At 44.6% G+C, this 13,054-nt stretch overlaps 1 protein-coding gene across 1 annotated transcript in view; it reads left to right on the top strand.

Annotated features, from left to right (window-relative positions):
- Positions 1-13,054, top strand: part of CDK8 (cyclin dependent kinase 8) — a 110,883-nt gene that overhangs the window by 48,070 nt on the left and 49,759 nt on the right. The window contains exon 4 of the mRNA XM_068266984.1: positions 10,966-11,106. Coding sequence (XP_068123085.1) covers positions 10,966-11,106 — 141 coding nt within the window. The remainder of the gene's footprint in view (positions 1-10,965; positions 11,107-13,054) is intronic.

A 13,054-nucleotide genomic window follows, 5' to 3' on the forward strand; every position in this document is an offset into this window, starting at 1 on the left:
AAGCCACCCTACACATGCTAGCTTAAAGGGAACCTGTACTGAGTACAATTAGTTAAAATAAACATATGAGGTAACTTCAAATGAACATTACATAGTTAGCTTACCATCAGTTTCTGTCAGAAGTTCACCATTTTCTTCGGACAATGATCCCTTCCAGTTCTGACAACATTTTGTCAGAAGTGAAATATATCAGTTACTGTCAGTTATAACTGAGAGGAAACTGATGTGCCAATTAATGTCCATTTTTCCCTATGGCTCAAGTGGGCAGTGTTACAGTTTAACAGTGTGGTGACCAGAAAGCTGTTATGGGATAATGGACATTTTCAAAATGGAGGACGGAGAATTCCCTTGATCACAGTGGACAAACAGGATGTGGAAGAGGAGAAAGAGATTGAGTAGACTACACGGGAGGTAAGTATGACTTGTGTATGTTTATTTTGAGTTTTAAGTTCAGGTCTTCTTTAAAGTTGGCGGAGTTGGCCAACAGCCGATACAGCTGACTGCTTTAGCCAATAATCTGGTGTGTGTGCAGTGGCCGGCAAGCAATCCACCAAGCAGATCAACTTTCTCAAATGACGGATGGTACCGTTGGTGCTGCTTGCCCCACCACGGTGTGACATCAAATCGGCACGGCTTTATTGGCATTCCCCCGCATTGCAACAGAATGTGTCAACACCTGTACAGCTGACTCCGCGTCTGCTCAGCCCAGCGATGTCGATGTCGCAGGACCATATCCCCATCTGGTGACATCAATCAAGAGCGTGTAGCAGCAGCGCCCTTACATTTTGTTTGCAGTTTAAGGACCTTTTTATTAACCAGTTCCGGACAGCGGTGATTGAAATCTATGCCGTTTTGATCCCCTAATACCTGCCAGGGCGTAGATTTCAGCTCACCGCTGCCACGTGTTCTCATATCTTTTTCAGCCTCCATGACAGCAGAGCCCAAAAAAGGCTTGGTCTTTAGGGAGTTTAACACTGCGGTCCTCAAGTGGTTAAAGAGCTGGCAGTCTCTTTAAACAAACTCTGGGAATTCCTGTACACACATGCTCTATTCTCAGCTGAGTTCTATCGAGTGTGCATAGGCAGCTGGAAACCTATATACACATCTGGTCTAGATTTTATATTTTCAATGATATTGCTACAATAATGAAGTTGCAAGATTTTGCCCCTGAAGCAACTTCACTCTTATGGACAGACACCAAACATTGCTTCCAGCCCAACTGAATGCATTATTCTGCCGAAGTTCTCTTCAGCAACCGAAAGGACATCTGAAGTGAGAGGTATATGGAGCCTTCTATATTGATTTCCTTTTATACAATACCAGTTGCCTGGCAGCCCTGCTGATCTCTTTGGCTGCAGTAGTGTTTGGGTCATACATTTGGAACAAGCATGCAGCTAATCTAGTCAGATGTCAGAGCGCCTCATCTGCATGCTTGTCCTGGGTTTATGGCTAAGACTATTAGAAACAGAGCCTCAGCATGACAGCCAGGTAATCTCCATTGCGTAGCCACCCTGGCGTTCTATTTCCCCAGGATTTCCGTGCAAAAAGTGGTTCAATTAATTTCCCATAATTTTCAACCATTTTTTTTTTTTGCAATCTTTTTTTTTGTATTGAATTCAATACAGGTTATTGTATTGAATTAAATTTTAAAAAAAGTGTTTGCTGCGAGATTTTGATGATGCTGTGTGACACTGGTTCCATCAACGCCGATCGACGGGGGACATGTGATCTCCAAGGGAGAAGCAAAATCCGCCAAGGGACATGGAAGAAGGCACCGGGGAAGCTATCAGAGGTACGCGACGAGGGATCAGCATGCCAATGGTGAGTATAAGACCCAGATGTATAGCCAGGTATAGTTAGCCAGATGTATAGCCAGGTATAGTTAGCCAGATGTATAGCCAGGTATAGTTAGCCAGATGTATAGTTAGCCAGATGTGCAGCCAGGTGTAGTTAGCCAGATGTATTAGCCAGGAATAGTTTAGCCAGATGTTTTGCCAGGTATATAGGGAGCAAGATGTTTGCCAGGTGTATAGGAGACAGATGTTTGCCAGGTGTATAGGAGACAGATGTTTGCCAGGTGTATAGGAGACAGATGTTTGCCAGGTGTATAGGAGACAGATGTTTGCCAGGTGTATAGGAGACAGATGTTTGCCAGGTGTATAGGAGACAGATGTGCAGCCAGGTGTATAGGAGACAGATGTGCAGCCAGGTGTATAGGAGACAGATGTGCAGCCAGGTGTATAGGAGACAGATGTGCAGCCAGGTGTATAGGAGACAGATGTGCAGCCAGGTGTAGGGAGTCATATGTATAGGGAGCCAGGTTTGCGGGTGCCTCTGCCCCCCCACCCCCCCCATTGCCCCCTGACTCTGGCCGGGTGTCCCTTCTGTGGGGGGGCTCCCCTTCTGTGCTGGCTGGTAGTGGCCGGTGGGGATCCCCTCTGTGGGGGGGGGGGGGATCCCCATACTGTGCGTGCAGGTGGCTGGGTGGCCCTTCTGTGTGTGTGGGGGATATCCCCTTCTATGGGGGCTAGTCATGGTCTGTCGGGGACACCCCCTTCTGTTGTGGGGGGAGGTGGGTGTCCCCATCTATGAGGGCTGTGGGTGGCCTCTCCCTCCTCTTCCCCCCATCCCTTCCGATCCCCCGTGCCCCCCCCCCCCCAATCCCGTGTCTCCCCCGTCAGAAGCCCTGATCTACTCACCTGAGGGCTTGCTCCTGCGGCGGAAGCGGCGCACTTCCTCCTCCATCGCGAAGTCTCGTGTTCTCTGTAATTACTGTACGCGGCTTGGTGACGTCACCAAGCCGCGTACTGTAATTACAGAGACCGGGACTTCGGCGATGGAGATGGAGGGTGTGCATCTCGGCCAGCGCAGGAGAAAGCCCTCAGGTGAGTAAAGCAGGGCTTTTGACTGACAGGGGGGAGACACGGGATGGGGGGGGACACAGGATCGGGGGTGAGGAGGGCACGGGGGACAGAGAGGGAGGAGGGAAAGGCCACCCACAGCTCTCATAGAAGGGGACACCCACCTCCCCCCCCCCGCACAGAAGGGGGTGTCCCCGACCGGCCAAGACTCGCCCCATAGGGGGGGATACCCGCCCCCCCCCCACACACACTACAGGGTCACCCGCACGCAAATTACGGGGATGCCCCCCCCCCTCCCCACAGAGAGGATCCCCGCCGGTACCGGCCACTACCAGCCAGCACAGAAGGGGACACCCTCCCCCCGCACAGAGGGGATCCCCGCACCAGCCACCCGCAGCACAGCAGGGGACCCCCCCCCCCACAGAGGGGATCCCCGCACCAGCCACCCGCAGCACAGAAGGGGAATCCCGCATGCTGCTGAGCACATTCTCTGCTCCGATGGCTGCACAGGGATTCCCCAGGGTGGCTGGATGCTAGTTCTGCACGCTGTGGGTAGCACAGATCGCTACCCACAGCGTGCTGACAGGCATCCAGCCACCCTGGGGAATCCCTCTGATGAGGGAAAAGTGCAGCCGGCGGGGCAGAGAAACAATAAATCTCCCTGGCAGTATTGACGAGCTCAGCTCGTCAATACCGCTTTCAGCAAGTTTTTCCTGGACGAGCTGAGCTCGTCAATACCACCAGGGTGGTTAAAAGGAAATCAATATGTCAGCCTCCATATTGCTTTTACTTCAGGTGTCCTTTAACTGAGCTTTTTTTCTTCTTATGCATTACATTTGGTAGTCTAGACAAGTGCCTGCTGTGAATTTCATCATGTGCTTTTGATAGGATTTCTCTAGTGTTCTGTTTGAGAGTCAGAAAGTATTTTTTGTCCATGCTCTTCTTTTTATTTCTAGGCATTTTTTCCTTTGCTGTAGATAAACAGCCCAGATAAAGATAGAGCAGCCCCCACACACTGAGCTCAATGGAGTCCTCTTTTTAGCCAAGTATACTGAAGACCAGTGTTACTCAATCCAATGCGATGACCAGGCTTCCGGCCCTGACTGGGATTTTCAGCAAAGTGCACTTGTGAGCCGGCAGTGTTCCAGCGTCTAGCCTTTCATCAGCCTGACTACAGCTAGAATGCATTCACTCTGCTGGCGCACTGCTAAATGCATTCTTTTGTATGGCTGCATTATCAGGTGTCCAATTCAAGTACCCAGCAGTCCCAGCAACTCTCCTCTGTCTTCCTGTAGGGGGGAGATTAGGAAGAGAGATAAATAGATGTGTGGGAGTTTGTAGGGGCCATGGTGAGATCAAGCTGCTGTGAATTATTGGATATTCCCAAAAGTGTGCTTAAACTTTCAATTTAAAAAGCTGGTGAGTTAGAGTACTCTATTCGTCATCCCTCAAGCTGCTTCATTTTCTTTAGGGTTCTTCCATTCCCCCTTCCAGGCTCTTTGCCCTCACCGCCTCCCAGATATTCAACAGTTGAACAAGCGATTCTGAACTGTTCCGAACTGTGAATGCCCAGCGAAAGAAAGAATTTCCTTCTTTCACGTCCTTTTACTAGGCATGCACAGTTTGGAACTTTTATGTATAGTTCATAATTGCTTTTGCACTTGCTCTGGACTATTTTACTGAGGGTCCAAATAGTCCAGAGGAAAATGTAGTGTAGCCCACTATGGCCTCATTTGAAACCTTTCCATACACCTGAAGGACAACTGTAACGAGAGTGATATGGAGGCTGCCATATTTATTTACTTATAAGCAATACCAGTTGCCTGGCTATCCTACTGGTCCTCTACCTTTAATCCTTTTAGCCAGACCCTGAACAAACATGCAGCAGGTCAGGGGTTTCTGACATTGTCAGATCTGACAAGATTAGCTGCATGCTTGTTTCTGGTGTTATTCACACACTACTGCAGCCAAATAGACCAGCTAAGCTGCCAGGCAACTGGTATTGTTTAAAGAGAACCTGAGGTGTGTTTAAAGAATGTTATCTGCATGCAGAGGCTGGATCTGCCTATACAGCCCAGCCTCTGTTGCTATCCCAAACCCCCCTAAGGTCCCCCTGCACTCTGCAATCCCTCATAAATCACAGCCGTGCTGTGAGGCTGTGTTTACATCTGTAGTGTCAGTCTCAGCTGCTCCCCTGCCTCCTGCATAGCTCTGGTCCCTGCCCCTGTCCCTTCCCTCCAATCAGCAGGGAGGGAAGATATGCAGGCGGGGACTGGAGTTCTGCAGGAGGCGGGGAGAGCAGCAGACTGACACTATAGAGATAAACACAGCCAGCTCTGACAAGCTGTTTGTCAGCAGCGTGGCTGTGATTTATGAGGGATTGCAGAGTGCAGGGGGACCTTAAGAGGGTTTGGGATAGCAACAGAGGCTGGGCTGTATAGGCAGATCCAGCCTCTGTATGCAGATAATAATCTTCAAACCCACCTCGGGCTCTCTTTAAAAGGAAATAAATATGGCAGCCTCCATATCCCTCTCACTTCAGTTGTCCAAAACCTTTGCCCCGCCAACAATAGAATGTGTCCTCATTATATATGCTTCACCTTGAGTTGCACATTGGGAGGTGCACACATTCGTACTTCACTCTTAAAGTGGATCCGAGATGAAAAACTAACTATAACAAGTAACTTGTCTATGTATCTTATCTAAAGTTTAGATAGTTTACACAGCAAATATGTCTGCATACTGCTTTAATAGAATAAGAATATTTCTTCCTTTGATACAATGACAGCAGCCATGTTGTTTGTAAACATTACACAGAGGCAGGCTTATCTGCATCTTGAGCAAAAAAACGTAATCACTCTTCCTCCCCTCTGCCTCTGAAATCTCTGGCTAGTAATACCTCCCCCTCCTCCTGCCCAGACTGAGCTCCTATGAGCTCTTGCTACTGTCTGAAAGTGCCTTGGCTCTCTGAAAACCTGTGGGCGTGGCTTGTTTAGTTTATAGGGAATTAGAGCATTAAAACAAAAAAAAAAGTATTTGGCTTGAGGAATGCCCTATAAACAATAAGAAAGGAACACAATTATGCAATGAGTAAAAGTTCATCTCGGATCCACTTTAAGGTAGCCATACATCTAGAGATTCTGATTCAATTGACAAATCATTTGACTTTTAATAAGCGATCGACTTCAGTATGGTTGATCAAAAAGTCGATAGACCAGTGGCCTACACACCATAAGCAATTTCCTATGCAATTTACCTTCACTAATCTATCTGACCAATGTTGTCTCCATGCTCTGAATGCAAAATCTGAGTCGATCGAATGACATGTGAACATGCTGATTCCTGTGTGATTGACCGATCTTTTGCATCCTGCTCAATCAACTAAGCTGGTAGTTTAACCACTTCAGCCTACAGCGTGGAAAAACTCATGCATCCGAGCAACGTTCACCTCCCATTCATTCGCCAAAAACTTTATCGCTACTTATCACAATTAATTGATCTATATCTTGTTTTTTCCGCCACTAATTAGGCTTTCTTTAGGTAGTACATTTTGCTAAGAATTATTTTTTTCTAAATCCATTTTAACAGGAAGATTAAGAAAGTTTTTGGCCATTGTAGTTTAAAATTAATACATGCTACCGTAATTAAAACCCATGCATTTTATTTGCATATTTGTCCCGCTTATTACGCCTTTTAAATTATGTCCCTATCACAATTTATGGCACTGATAATTTATTTAAAAATAAAGGTGCATTTTTTCAATTTGCGTTCATCACTATTTACAAGCTTATAATTTAAAAAAAATGAATAAGATGCTCTCTTAACATGTAGATTTAAAAAGTTTAGACCCTTAGGTAACTATTTATGTAGGTTTTTTTGTTTTTGTTTTTTTAATTGTAATTTTTTATTTTTGAATTCAAAAATGTATGTGGGTGATTTTAGTTTGGGAGGTAGACAGCTATTTTTAGATGTAATATGTAATTCTTTATTTAAAAAATGTATGTGGGTGCAGTTTACTATTTGGCTACAAGATGGCCACAGTCAAAAAAAAGTTCCTGGAACGTACGATCACTCTGCCAGGAACTATTAGGAGGAACTATTTTTCCGGGCAGAAATACCGCGCTCTCTGGAAAGCGTCGGTATTTCTCCAGGGGGCTTAGATCGGTAAATGGGAATTATATTTCCATTCACTGATCGGGGGGCTAGCGGCAGGCAGCCGGAGCGCGCCCCACGCTGCAGGAGCAGCACAATCTTATCTGGACGGATATATCCGTCCAGATAGGGTCAAGTGGTTAAACGGGCTATCAGCCACTTTTCATCGATTGGGCATACTGGAACCCCTCAATTCTATAAAATGATCGAATTGAATGGCTGATCGTACAGTCAAATCGCTAGATGTAGGGCCTATGTACATAGCTACTATATATGCTCGAGTATAAATCTAGAAATGTAGGCCTGATTCACTTCATAAAAGTATAGGGGTTGACTTATACATGAGTCACGGGCAGCACTGAGCACCCTGAGTAATGTGTGCACTATCCTTGACATTCCCATTTGCAGCAATTTACCCAATGGTAAGTGATACTTTGAGGAAAGGAAATGCCAAAACACAGGTCTGAAAGTCCTGACCACAATTAACAAGGAAAGGGGCAGGAGGAAAGATACTGAATTGCAGGAAGGGGGTAAATAATACAGCACTTGGGGGCCTGGAGGAGCTATTGGCTGCATTTACAGAACAGGAATGGTTAATGGCTGACTGTATGCAGTGCAGTCATTAACCCCTCCTGAGCCCTAAGTGCAGCCATTAACTTTGCTGGGTAGACTTATACTTGAGTCAAAAAAAAATCCAGCTTAAGAGGGTTGAATATTGGAGTCGACTTATACATGAAGTCGACTTGTATTCTACCATTTTGCTTAGGGCCTGAGCCCACTGATGCAGTTGTGTCTGCTTCTGTCCGCTTCTCAGCATCTCTAAGGGCTGAGACACACCAGAAAAGCTCCCCAAACGCTAGTTTTCAAAAACTCTTCCCAATGTAATGCCATGGGGTGTTTTTTGTTTGTTTTTTTTGTTTTTTTTTGTTTTTGTTTTTGTTTTGTTTTTATATGCAAAACCTCATCACTCCAGTGTGCATAGACACATAGGATAACATTAGCAGGAGGTTTCAAAAACTCAAATCGCTCAGAAAAACTGCTCTGGTGTGCACCAGGCCTAACATTGATGTTTAACTGAAAAGCGGACACAACTGTGTCAGTGGGCTCAGGCCCTAAGACTGCATAGAAAGCATTATACATGGCGCCTTGACTTTATGTAGCGCGTGTATAACTTTTTATCAGCCAATTTATTTAGGTTTGCAAGTGCTCTGGGCCAATTTATTTATTTATTTATTTTTTTTTAATTCATTACATTTCTTTTGCTTCTAATCTGTACTACTGTACTGTGTATTTCTGGCCATTTGCCTTTAGGGGGCAGTGTGAGACAGATAACTTCTGCTTTCAGTTTCTATGTTTTCTGCTAATAGACATCAAAGCATTCCAAGAATCTACAGTTGAAGCTGCTAATGGATTAATGTATTATGTACATGTTTTGGTTTGTGATTGCTTCATTCAAGAATGAGCAGTCTGTTTAGTACAGGAATCACTCTTGGTCCTATTATTTGTTGGGCTGTATGGTGACTGGAAAAGGCAACTTTGTTGGCTGGACAAATATCTTAGCGAAACATACCTGGTTGCTAACATTTGCTGCCCTTACTGTAGGGACACCTGAACAAACAGGTCTAGAAAGGCAGACTAAGCTGCCTTGTTTTCCTTTACAAATATGAATAGACAAATTAGTACTATGAAATATTGTAATGAATCGGACTCTGTAAAGATGTGAAAACCTTTGCTTTCTCGCTTATAATTTAAAGTAAATATTAGGACAGAATGAGTGATGTGTGACATTATGAGGTGATCGTGAAACCCCAATCATTTGGACAGAAAGGAACACCTTGGCCTCAATTCACTAAGCTTTATCAAACACTTTATCAAACGTTTGATAATTTACCTCATGGGTAAAATCTAATTTTGAATTCACTAAGGTGTTCTATATTTATAAAAAATGTTTTATCGATAAAACATTTAATGAATCTATAACACCTTAGTGAATTCAAAATTGGATTTTACCCATGAGGTAAATTATCAAACTTTTGATAAAGTGTTTGATAAAGCTTAGTGAATTGAGGCCCTTGACTCATAGCGGCCAACTTACCTCTGCTACTTAAAAGCACACCTGATGAGAGAGAGATATGGAAGCTGCCATATTTCTTTTAAAGAATGCAGATTGCCTGGCTGTCCTGCTGATCCTCCGCCTCTCATACCTTTAGCCATAAACCCTGAACAAGCATGCAGATTCGTTGTTTCTGACGGGATTAGCCACACGCTAGTTTTAGGCTTGTGACTCGCGCGGTACTGATGCATGAAGGATTAGCAGGACTGCCAGGCAACTGGTGTTACTTAAAAGGAAATAGGGCACCTACACATCCCTCTCACTTCAGGTGTCCTTTAAAGTAACCACTTGTGGTAAGTGGTTTTTTTTTTATCTCCTCCATTACTGTCTATGGCACTTTCCATAAGAATCATGTTAAACAGGTTGTTGGTTTATAACTGTTACCCCAGGAGACTAGCGATCTGTTACTAAAATGGGGACTTTTTAAAGGGCAAATTCAATCTAAATTATTCAAGTAATCGTTGGTCTTCTACTATAAAGTCACTAGTTGACCCAAGCCCATTTAAAAACGGGCTCTAGGTCTGTCTTTGCGCAGTGCCTGCCAGGTCCTTTATAGTAGAAGACCAAAATGAAGGCCAAATTACACATTTAATTTTTGCCTATTTAAGGGTTTATAAACCTGACCTGAGAAATATTTCTGTTTCTGCAGATGGCACTTTTTATTTATTTATTTTTAATTTCATTTTAAACGATACTAGTTTCCTGGCAGTCATGCTGATCTTTCTAGTCAGTAATGTCTTAATCACACGCCTGCATGCAGCTAATCTTGTCAGAAACCTCTGATCTGTATGCTTGTTGAGTGTTTATGGCATAAATTATTATAGGCATAGAATCAGCAGGACTGCCATGTAGTGTGCATTGTTTAAAAGGAAATTAATATCTCTGTGTCTCTCACCACAAGTTTCTTAAAGTGAACCGGAGGTGAGAGCGATAAGGAGGCTGCCATATTTATTTCCTTTCAAGCAATACCAGTTGCCTGGCTACCCTGCTGATCCTCTTGCTCTAATACTTTAAGCCATAGACCCTCAACAAGCATGCAGCAGATGAGGGGTTTCTGATGTCAGAGCTGACCAGATTAGTTGCGTGCGTTTCTGGTGTGATTCAGACACTACTGCAGCCAAAGAGAGTAGCAGGGCTGGAAGGCAACTGGTAATGTCTAAAAGGAAATAAATATGGCTGCCTCCGTATACTGCTCCCTACAGTTGTCCTTTTTTAAATCCCAGCAGGTCATGATGTTTGATTGAAATCAGACTGGCACCTGACTGCAGTCCTTTACCTAAGTCTTATAAAGTTTTCTATTACCATTTTTGCAAAAGTCTGGCTAATGAGTGGACGACTCTTCAGAAGCAGGATGCAGGTGCCGGGGGCTAGGAAAATCTAGGAAAGGTCCGTCCCTATCTGGATTCCGGGTGGTCCGCCAAATCTCTTCCAAAACTCAGTTTCATAAGAAAGCTTTTTGCAATTTTAGGGCTTAAAAGCACCCCCATCAACAAACCTGAGCTCGGAATTGTCCTCAGGACAAGCTAGCAATACGTTAAATGGAGGGACAATGTGAACCAATTAGTGCATTTATCTGTGATCAGCGGTCTGTGTTTTCTATTTCTGCTGCTGGGAAAATAAATCTCTGGTTTACAGAGAGCTCATTATGCAATTGTTTTCTTTCCTCTGAACACCAACCTAGATTGTCTCTGTTTCCTTTCCATGTCTCACTATCTGCCCTTCAGCCCCCATTTTTACTGAATGAAAGCTGTGGGGATAAAAGGGAGGCTCCACCAATGAATGGAAATGACCTTTTCCCATGTCTCGCTTCAATGCCAAATGTGTTTTTGCTTCTTTCAGCACATAATCAAATTTCACAGAGCTTCAAAAGCCAACAAGAAGCCGGTGCAGTTACCTCGGGGAATGGTGAAGTCATTACTGTATCAGATTCTGGATGGCATTCACTACCTGCATGCCAACTGGGTGTTGCACAGGGATCTGGTAAGTTGAGCAGCGCTTGGACATTGCTAACATGCACTCTTCTCTTTAGCCTGCGAGGGAGCTGTGGAGGGGGAGACATTCAAGAACAGCAGCCTTTCATCATGCTCTAAGAATGACTTCAAGAATCCTATACAAATCATGTTACTTTATATCAGGGAGATTACCAATCCATTTACGGTCACCTTAAAGGGAAACTGAAATGTAACTAAACGTATGATATAATGAATTGTATGTGTAGTACAGCTAAGCAATAGAACATTAGTAGGAAATCTGAGTCTCATATTGTTTCCAGTAGAGAAGGCGTTAAACTTCAGTTATCTATGCTAAAGAGCTTCTCTGAGCTTTTCCGCCCAACTTGGGTCAAATACAGTGCTATTTTCTGAAGCAACCAAGAAACTGAGACAGGTTGATATAAGGTTTTACTGCAGGAAAGTTCAAAGGGTCATTAGCTCTGCCCTGTTTTATAGTTTAAAATAGTGTAGTTTGTAAACGGCAAATATTACAGAATTATGCAATGTTATAAAAAAGGCTGTATATCTAAAAATATTTTCTTTGCTACTAATGTTCTATTAATTATCCGCACTACACATACAATTCATTATATCATAAGTTTGTTTTGGTTTTGCTTCAGTGTCACTTTAAAGAGACTCTGTAACATCAAAAAGATCCCCTGGGGGGTAATCGCCTCGGGTGGGGGAAGCCTCCGGATCCTAATGAGGCTTCCCACGCCGTCCTCTGTCCCACGGGGGTCTCGCTGCAGCCCTCCGAACAGCCAGCGACAGACCCGACTGTCCAATATTTACCTTTGCAGGCCCCAGCGGGGGCGCTGTGGCTGCTCTCGGCTCCGAACTACATGGAAGTACTCGATCTCAGTCGGGTTCGCTCTACTGCGCAGGCGCTGGAAACTTGCGCCTGCGCAGTAGAGCAGACCCGACGGCGATCGGGTATTTCCGCCTACTTCGGAGCCGACAGCCGTCAGAGCGCCTGCGCAGGAGCCAGGAAGGTAAATATTGACGTCATCTTTCTCGGAGGGCTGTAGCGAGACCCATGAGGGACGGAGGACGGCGTGGGAAGCCTCATTAGGATCCGGAGGCTTCCCCCACCTGAGGTGATCTTTTGACGTTACAGATCCTATTTAAAGGGAACCTGGAGTGAGAAGTATTTGGAGAGTGCCATATTTATTGCCTTTTTAAACCATACCAGTTTCCTGGCAGCCCCACTGATCTATTTGGCTCCAGTAGTGTCTGAATTCAACACCAGAAACAAGCCTGCAGCTAATCTTGTGAGATCTAACAATGTCGGAAACACCTGACCTGCTGCATGCTTGTTCAGGGTCTATGGCTGAAAGTATTAGAGGCAGCGGATGCCAGGCAACTGGTAGTGTTTTTTTAAAGAAAATAAACAGCCTCCTCAACCCTCTCACTTCAGGTTCCTTTTAAAGCGAACTGTGCACTTTTTATATCCTATCTATCTCTCTCAAATGAACCTCCACTCAAGGGAGGCTTATAAATTGCATGGGCTTTGAGGCTGCAGCAGGCATTTACTTATGGGGGCTATTCCTGGCATGCATCATGGCTACTGGGGGACATAGGACTACACTGGGTTGAAGACTGCTTTGTACCCCACGGCATTAACACACATACTGATTAATGGGCATGTTCAAATGTGCGTTGCAACAGGTTACATTATCCTAAATTGCTATCTAAGGCACTTTTCTGGATTCTGGACACGAGCACCTGAATGTCTTTTATAACCAGTAATTGTTGTGCGCATATTGTAACTTATTTGCATTGCATTATATTACACATGGAGTGACTGTGGCTTTAAAAGGCTAAATTATACCTTGCAGTGTTTTTGAAGTTTGTGTTTGTGAATAATCCTAAAATTTGAATGCCCGAATGTGACCACGCCCCAAACATACACACGCCACTCCCCGACCCCATATTTT

This window comes from Hyperolius riggenbachi, chromosome 2 (genome assembly GCF_040937935.1).
Source record: "Hyperolius riggenbachi isolate aHypRig1 chromosome 2, aHypRig1.pri, whole genome shotgun sequence".
NCBI classification, from domain to species: domain Eukaryota; kingdom Metazoa; phylum Chordata; class Amphibia; order Anura; family Hyperoliidae; genus Hyperolius; species Hyperolius riggenbachi.